Genomic DNA, 9,318 nt, shown 5'->3' with positions numbered 1-9,318 from the left:
TATACTTACCTCAACCACTTTGTAGAAAAATTACACCAACCTTTTTTGTATGTGATTTAACTTTTCATTCTCAACTAACCAGAATCTTGTGTTGATAACATGTTATAAAAATTAAAGCAATAGAAGAGAAAATGAAAGCTAAAGAGAATACTAAGGAATCTGTATCAAGAGAGTAAATATTACTTTTGCATACCAAAACATCTAGCAAACATTTGCTTATATAGACAATTTTGATAGATACAACACGTGAACTTAGAAAAGTTGGTGGAGATGAGAGGTTGGTGAAGTAAGGGAAAAATGGTGAGCTTGGAGAAGTTATTGAGGTTGAAAGGTAGGTAAAATTGGAAGAGTAGGTAAATGGAATAACCCTTGTAATAGTTATCCAAATTTTCACAAACATTTCACGACACTCCAAATATTTTGAGCTTTCTCGTCTTATTTATTACTATTGCCATCAACATTAAAACCTCAAACATTTGTGCAGAAGTACTGACAAAGGTAATCAAAGTTTTGGATAATCAAGTTGAACCAACTGCAATGAATATATCACACTCGAACAAACTTCCTCTTACTTCCAACACAAAGCGGGGTCCCATTCTACCCTGAAACTCTGAAATAAGTCAAAAAGTGTTTCTCTGGTAAAATATCTGTACATTCATGCATTCTCTGTCAGATTAGTTCAAGCCACCACAATATCATCCTTCCTTGTCACCACACAAAAGTACACCCCATTGCTAACTTTACTCACCCAGTTCTTCATCGTTCTCTGGCCTAAAGCATTGCTCATATGTTGCACCATCCTTCAACCAAATATGTGCAGACTCAAATATGAATGCCCAGATCTATTCATTGACATTGTGCTGAAACAAACTTGCATCATCATTATCATCAGGTGGGATATATTACATCATAACCTTGAGCGACGAATGCATTTAATAGGATTCATGCACTTGATAGGATTGAAAGGTGAATGCCATCTTGAGGATGAGGGTGATGACCTTAAATCCCAACCTTCAACATTCTTCGGAACACACACATCAAAAAGGATTTGACCAAGAACCCCATCAGCTTTGATACAAGGTGGGCTCGACACACGGATCAAGCCTTCTTTATGAGCATCCTGCATAGACCCAATGTTTCTGTCCTCGTGATACTCCACTGAACTGGGCACAAAGAAATGGTCATTCAGCTCAAGAGCAACCCTCTGAAAGCTCTGGTTTGAGGTCATTGCTGCTTTCTTCAGCTTGTAAAATGGTTCGGAGATCTCATCCTGCGTACCCTCAAAGCCCATTCCCTCTCCTTCTAGTTGTCTAATTCTATTAGAATAAATTACAGCAGCCTTTCCAAGTAGCTCAGTCACAGCAGCCTTGTAGTCGATTGCGTAATGCTGATAATGACCTATGGTACAGTGAAGCAAGTGAAGAGAACATAAATTAACACAAAATATTTATATATAATTTTACAAAAGGAAAAGTTAGCACAAGAAATTGAGTGGCAAGGAAATTTTTCTTCACGAAAACAAACCTTTTTGCTCATTGGACATATCTGGATGATTAAAAGAAGAATATTAATATGTTATCAACATTAAGGTGTTTTTCTTCCCTTAGGCCATGTTTGTTTGGGCGGACTGGATTAGCATTCTCATGACTAATAGTCTTAGGACTACGAATCTGTTGGATTATGTATCCTATCTTAACTAATAGTCAAGTTTAAAATAATTAATCCGTATTTCAATTGTTTAACCAAACATCGGATTAATAATTTTGTTGGACTATTAATCCAATCCCAAGCTCATGTCCACCCAAACAAACATGACCTTAGTAACCTAATTTGCCCAATTGGGTCCACGCTCCCATTCTAATTCATGATTTTGAGAATTCCAAGCAAATTTGCCATGAATTCGTGAATTATTCTTCTGAGCACATGTATTCACAATGCTCTCAAGTATTGAACTGAAATTTTACCATCTAATAATGGTTTACTTGCAAATGTCAAATCACTTATTTATTAAATTAACAATGGAGTTTGACCAAAGGCATAAGATAGACAAGCCCATACAATATTCATTCTCCTATGAAACATCAAAAGACTTAGCGGCATCAAACCAATTACCTCTCCCTGCATAAAAAGACTACTTACTGTTCGGCTAAGTTATAGTGGTTTTGCTATATTGCCATTTATAAATATTAAACATACAGATTTCTACAAGAGTCTACTTAAACTACTCATGAAATTTACAATACACGTCGTCATATCTACAAAACAGTTATTTACAAAACAACTGTAAACACTGTTTTGTAAAAACTTGCTGCCAATAAGGAGGCTGTGGTTACAGACCATTGAGTTGGTGTCTCTGGGATAGTGTAACGCCCATTTGCATAAGAGGTTTTGAAGATTGGGAGGTGGGGTCTTTGGTGGATCTTCTTGAACTTCTCTTTATTGCATGGTTGTCCCCTCAAATGGAGTCAATAGAATGGGGTGGAAGCAGGCCAATAAGGTACTTAACCTTGATATCTGGGGAGAGGTGCAATTCTTGTCCCTCAAAGATTATGTGGAAGTCAGGACTTACAACAAAAGTGGTGTTCTTTTGTTTGAACAGCCGCTTTAGACTCTATTTTGATGATGGATATCTTGATGAAAAGAAGCTTTAGTCTGCCTAAAAGGTGCTTGATGTGTTGACGAGTGGAAGAAACAATGGATCACCTTTTGATACACTGTAAGGTAGTGGGAGAGTTGTGGAATATGTTGTTTTCTATTTTTGGGATCAAATGAGTGGCGCCAGCAAATGTTCTGAAGCTTTCGCAGCATTGGGGCAGTTGTTGATGGCACCTTCATGTATTTTTTTTTTTTTTTTTTTTTTGAAACAACAACGAAATATATATTATTAAAGAAGAAAGAAAGGAGGACGAGAAATCCTTCATGTATTGCTCATCAAGAGAAAGGAACAGTAGGACTTTTGAAGACACAGAATTGGGGATTCAAAAGCTGCAGTTGTGTTTGTTGGACATTTTTCATTTTTGGTATAAAGAATTTTTTGCAAATCCTCTACCCTCTGGTATATTTTATAGGAGAGCTCAACTTCAGTGTAGAGCTTTTTTTTTATCTACATTTTTTTTTTGGTACAGGCTATGGCCTTTTTGACATATTTTCATACAATACTTTATTTACTCAAAAGATTAGAAAACAATTGATACATAATACTCACATTTAGTATATACTGATCTACATATATAGGCGCTCTGGAGGTACTCCCATTCTCAAGGTATTTTTACTATGGGCGCTTTATTGATCTCAGTAATATGTACATACTTCTTTCGGGCTTGGACGTGTTTTACTTATCTTGGACCAGGCTTGGTTTGAAAAGACAACCCGAAATGAACTTGGGCTGACCCAAGCAAAGTTTTTGTCAACCTGTGGCAGACTGAGTCCAACTGTTTATATTTATCTATTAATCCAGTCAGATAAAATCAACTGGTAGCAGTATAAATCACATATGCACACATGGGATTATTATGCCTTAATATGACCCAAGATGTGTATGGTTTCAATTTCCTTGATGAAACCACCACAAACAATCATTATGGCTCCCACCTCAACATTGCTGCAAGCACCCATGACAATCTACATAAATTTCTATTCCCCTTAACAGCCCACAAAATACTTGTTGGAATGTGTCTCACATAGCCTGAAGTTGCCCCATCTGTGCTAGTTATAAGGTTTTAGTTTCCCTCTCCTTAATACCTGGGTTTTAAGGAGAAGTGTAAGGTTGGGCTGTTCAATTTGATATCAGAACTTTGTTGGATCTGTGACTGGTGTGCCGTTTGTCCAGCTAGTGTATGTTGTGGTCCAGGAAGCTATGTTAATGTGTCCCATATAGCTTGGAGTTGTTCCATCTGTGCTAGTAATAAGGTTTCAGTTTCCTCTCCTTAATACCTGGGCTTTAAGGAGAAGTGTAGGGCTAGACTTTTCAATTTAGTATCAGAGCTTAGTTGGGCCTGTGGTTGGTGTGCCGTTTGTCCAACTAGTGTATGTTGTGGCCTAGGAGACTGTGTTGAAATGTGTTCCACATAGCCTAGAGTTGCCCCATCTGTGCCAGTTATAAGGTTTCAGTTTCTCTCTCCTTAATACATGGGCTTTAAAGAGAATTGTGGGTTAAGCTTTTCAATTATACTCTCTCTCCTATTAGAATTTTGTGTGACTGTGTGCAAATATATGTATGGAAAACAAAAATGACATTTCAAAATATTAAGCGAAATTATATCAGCCAAGACTCGGAAATATCTGAAAATAACAGTATATAGAAAAAAATAACGTATTCTGAGTTTAGAAGTTGACAGATGTGGTTGAAAGCCCTATATTCATTTTGATAAATTCTTCAATCAATCATTTTAACCTCAAATCCCAATTTAATGCTACCAACCCAATCAAACCGGAAAATTCCCTAGCTTCCCAAAAAGCCTAAACCAATTCGATAAGCTAAACCTCCAGCTGAAGGTCAGGTTCAGTTGGGCCTAGGCTAACCTTCATAGAGCTTGAGCTGAGCCTGGGCAAACCTATAGCTCGACAAAACTTGACCAAGTTGCAATCCCATATTCAGCAGCTAACATGGTGTGTAACAAGGTAAATATACCCCAAACAATGGAAATAACATTTAGTTAAGGATTTGGAGCAGACCTACGTGAGGAGAGCTATTCCATTTCACTAGTTTGACATCTCCACCAAGGTCATGTAGTCGTTGAGCGAAATTGCAGATAATTTGATAGGGAGCAAGATCATCATTTTCTGAACACAAAATAAGATAGGGAGCCCCCATGCTCTGCATAGGAACAATTGTGAATAAAAAAGCAAAAAAGGAAAACAAAAACATTAAATAGAAGTACATCTGATGAATACTAACCACGGAGGCATACAGAGTCTGCCAATACTCAGCGCGCTGTGATTCAAATCTGCTGAGGAAGAGGGAGTCCAAACTAGAAGCAATGCCATTTGCAATCCATGATGCTAGTTGTGAAGGTTGGGACATCTTAAGGACAGTTGGGTGTAGAACAAACCGAGTACCCAAGTCACTGGTAAAATCAACTGGACTCGAATCATAAATGTGTCCAGAAACACAATGTCTAACCAGTCGGTATTCATCCTATCGCAAGAAAAACAAACTATAAGATGGGAAGAGCCATGTAATGAAGTTTTCCAACTCTAATTACAGAAACACCAAACAAATAATTGCCTAAATCCAGCAATAACTACCAAGAGAGAAATCTTTTATCCTGGTCATGCTAATTTGGCCATTGTATGTAACATTGTTCCATACACCAAGTCAACTAGATAATGTGAATTGGAACAACACCACATGATAGTAGCTGAATTTTTTAGAATATATATATATATATATATCAGAGGGGCGGGGGGTCAAACATTGAAAAGTAAAGCATACCAGATTGAGTTGCGCTTCAAACTTCCCCTCAATTATCTGAAAGAAATGAGAAAAAAAAATGGTTATATGGTGAATTATATATGCAGACAAACAAGGAAAATGAAAACATTCAGCTTACATACATGATCATGTAAGCAAGCATCCAACAAAATTACCTGAAGAACCTTGTACATGCATGCCTTTGGACCACCAGAAAAGGACGCAAAGACAACAGGACATGGCCTCAGTTTTAACTCCTTCGCATACAAAATAAAAGTGAAGCATAATTAGTAGAAATCGAAGACCACACAAACACACACAAAATATTGTATCTTGATGATTGTTGAGTATTAACCAAACAAAAAGAAAAAAGAAAAGGGGCACCATATGTTACACGGACTCTTCAAACTAAATCAAATACCATATCCAACACCTGGCACTTGGATAAGGGTATGAGATACGTGTTGGATACTGTTCATCGGACACTTTTTATATACTTATATTGAACACTATTATTATATATACATGTTGTATAATTGTTATAAATGTCTTTTTGATATTGTATGTTACATATATATTTTCTCTCACATAATAGATTAAAAATATAAAAATATGACGTTTTTTGCTGAGTCCGCAGATCCTCAAATTTAAGGTATGATGAGTCTGATCTCTAGATCCACACCCACACCCAATACCCATTCCCGAGTCCATGTAACATAGGGGGCACCTCTTTTCATTCAAGATTGCATTACAATATGGAAGCAGCTTTCTTAGGGAGCCAGGAAATATGGAAATGAAAATAACAGAATTTTACTAACTAAATATTAATTTTTCGTCTTCTTTTTGGCTATTTTAAGGGCTCTCAGTTTAAGTCTCAAGGTGTTTGAACACCAGGCTAGCCTTGCATGAGATTCTGGCCCCCTAGACATTCACTTAGAATATCAACGGATCAACCATACAAGAGTCATTCAATTGTAATTGATGAACTTCCATAAGACTTAATCCCATGGGAAAATAAGAAACAATAATTCAAAATTATTATAGCACTGACCTTGACAAGCTCATTAAGAATTTCAAATGCCAATGACGTAGCCTTGTCAGGGAAGAATCTGCAAATATTGTTGACATTAATTTCATGATGTCAAAATGTAAACGAAGTAAAATAGAAAAGCATTAATCAAAAAGTTAAACTGTTCCTTCAGTCCAATAAAAGCATGCCAAGATGTTGGAAACATGATGAAATTCTAAGTCAACCTTAAGTTTGATACTTCTATTCAAAAAACTCCGTTACTTAATTTACAATATTTTTCCCATCAGTGTAGAATTACTTTAATCACATAGTTGATGATTGTATTTATATTTGGATGACATCTTTCAACAGTACCTTTTTCACAGCTTTCCTGATCTCACGCTGCTTACATTATAGTATTTGCTAAAATTAGACACATACTCTATTTGTTTAAAATCCTCCTTGGCATAGCATTTATAACATATATGCAGTTGGTTATTCCATTTTGGCCCTAGCACTAAAGTACATAATAGATGGCATATGTGCACAACATCCTCCCAGTCAATTTTCACACCTTATGAGATCTAAAATTCCACCATTACATGAGATAGTCAACTTGTTAGTAATTATCTCAGTTGGCAATACATTTGTTCAAGCATGTGCTTAACTTAGTGATATACCATGACTTGACATCCACATTGGCAGTTCTTATCTGGGTGAGATAGTAGATTAGGCTACAATTTACAATGAACTGACAATGAGAATAGTAACATTTTCCGGTTTTATATTTATGATAGAATACCTTCTTTTATACTAACATTCAATATTACAACATTACTATAAATGGTATGCAAAGATATTTGTTCTTTTTCGAATTTTAAGGGCCAACATTTGAGGATTTGAGAACACATCAGACATTGGCACCTGTCTCAATTGTTCCATGAGGTGCTTAAAGGAAGAAATATGATTTTCCTTCCTTGCCAGTAAGGGAAGCTCCAGAGCACATTTATTTGCATTGATCAACAAATGCCCATTGGCTCCATTTGGATAGACTACAGACCTAGTAAACAGGACATCAACTGTGTCAACCTAAACATCAATTCCAGATTCAGGTGTTCACATATCAGTTTATATTACAGGACAACACACCCAACCAACAACCAGGAATCCAACTTCCATTTATGCTCTGTTTGTTAGGCGCATTTTCTGCTGTTTGGTACAACGGAAAATAAAAATCAATGGAAAACATTTTCTATAATCAATGACAAACAAGCTTATTTGGACGGAAAATCCGAACCAAAGTTTTTATTGGTGCCACCACCACATTACCACCACTACCATCACTGCTACCATCACCACCGTCTCCGCCAACACCTCACAACCACCACCGGTACCATCTCTACATCATTACTACCGCCACCACCACTATCCCCAACGCCTTCACTTTCACCTCCACCCTACCACCACCACTATCACTACCACTAATACAACCATTAATACATTAATTTCAAAAACACAACCAAACATAAGAAAACGTTTTCTATGAAAAATGTTTTCCAAAAAAATTTTTTTAAAAAATATTTTCCGTCAAAACAAATGCAGTACCAGCTCCACATTCAAGCACTAGATCGATAACATTTAAATAAGTGAGAGATGATTCTCATTCCTCAGTGACTTTTTTCATCAAGCGCCTCCCTCAATAAACCTGCCTCAATAGAGCCATAAAGCTATTACTCATTATTGAAGAGAGGAACATTATTCTCGGAACGCTAACAGATAAAATCACCACATGCAAAAATTATCAAGTGCCCGTATAATATGATGTTAAATAGTTAACATCTCCCAATCATATTTCTGAATAAATATTCCGAACATCAAATCCCAAATTTTTACAAATCCAAAACCCAAGCTAGGTCAAACTCTTTCGTATCAAAAAAAAAAAAAAAAGGAGTAACCTTTAACTGATCAAAACAATACAAAAAGAATGGGAATGGAAAAGAAACAGTGAATATAGAGGAGGGAAATTAACATACAAATTGAGGAATTGGGAATGGCATACGAGGGAATTCCAGCCGAGAGAAGAGTAAAGTTGGGTGTAATTGTTCAAGTGACGGTCTTGACTGGACATCCATGCGAAAACCACCACAATTCCTTCCACTTTCCCAGCTTCTCTTCTTCCCCAGTAGTACCTACCCCCTAATCCCCACATCTTCACCTCACTCACCTTTCTCTCCCTAATCCTCTCTGCAAATTTGTCACCGATTTTTCCAAAAACCTTTCAATGCCCCCAAACCAAACAAACTAACTTCAAGAAAGCCAATACTTCAATTCTATGCCAGCTTCGTATTCCCTTCTCAATAAACTATACGTACCAGAGAGAGATTGATACAGAGAAGAGGAGGTAAAACCATTTGCAGCTTTATATAGTAATAATACTAATAAATGGATGACGATGATGACTAAGCTTTTTCATGGATGGTATGCGAGGATTGCCAAATTTTCGTGTGTTTATAGTGATTTTATGGCATTTGATTGGGCGGATTATTTAGTGATTTTATGGCATTTGATTGGGTGGATTAGAGGATGGAATTGAGATTATTAATTGGTTGGTTTAATTATTTCAGGTTTGTTTTAATATTTTAATTTATGATTATTAATTTAATGAATAATTAATTTAATAAGTTTGTAGGATTATTAGTAATAGGGTAGGGGTGAGATTATTAATCCAATGGATATTAATTAAATTGAATAATGAATATCACACTAATTTAATAGGATTATTAATACTTCACTATTAGTCTTGTGAATCAAACATGCATTATTTTGGGGGCCATCTGCAAACATGAATATAAAGTCAAAAATTAATTTTTAATTTATTTTAGATGACATTATTTTT

General features: G+C 36.1%; 1 protein-coding gene across 2 annotated transcripts; it reads right to left on the bottom strand.

Moving 5' to 3' along the window:
• Window positions 1-413: 413 nt before the first annotated feature.
• LOC145788597 (uncharacterized) lies at window positions 414-8,948 on the bottom strand. Of its 2 annotated transcripts, XM_082873862.1 has the most exons (7): window positions 8,456-8,948; window positions 6,465-6,522; window positions 5,590-5,670; window positions 5,435-5,470; window positions 4,898-5,137; window positions 4,675-4,816; window positions 414-1,398 (listed from the first exon to the last, which is right to left on the bottom strand). In XM_082873862.1, exons 1-7 carry the CDS (start codon window positions 8,629-8,631, stop codon window positions 908-910), a joined length of 1,224 nt encoding a protein of 407 aa, XP_082729988.1. In that variant the 5' UTR covers window positions 8,632-8,948; the 3' UTR covers window positions 414-907. The 2 variants fall into 2 exon arrangements, with proteins under 2 accessions (XP_082729988.1, XP_082729989.1); XM_082873863.1 differs by lacking the exon at window positions 5,590-5,670 and having other exon boundaries at window positions 8,456-8,922.
• Window positions 8,949-9,318: the final 370 nt, after the last annotated feature.

This window comes from Camellia sinensis, chromosome 6 (genome assembly GCF_055761805.1).
Source record: "Camellia sinensis isolate YWXY chromosome 6, ASM5576180v1, whole genome shotgun sequence".
Classification (NCBI taxonomy): domain Eukaryota; kingdom Viridiplantae; phylum Streptophyta; class Magnoliopsida; order Ericales; family Theaceae; genus Camellia; species Camellia sinensis.
This window is presented reverse-complemented; position numbering and strand designations above follow the sequence as displayed.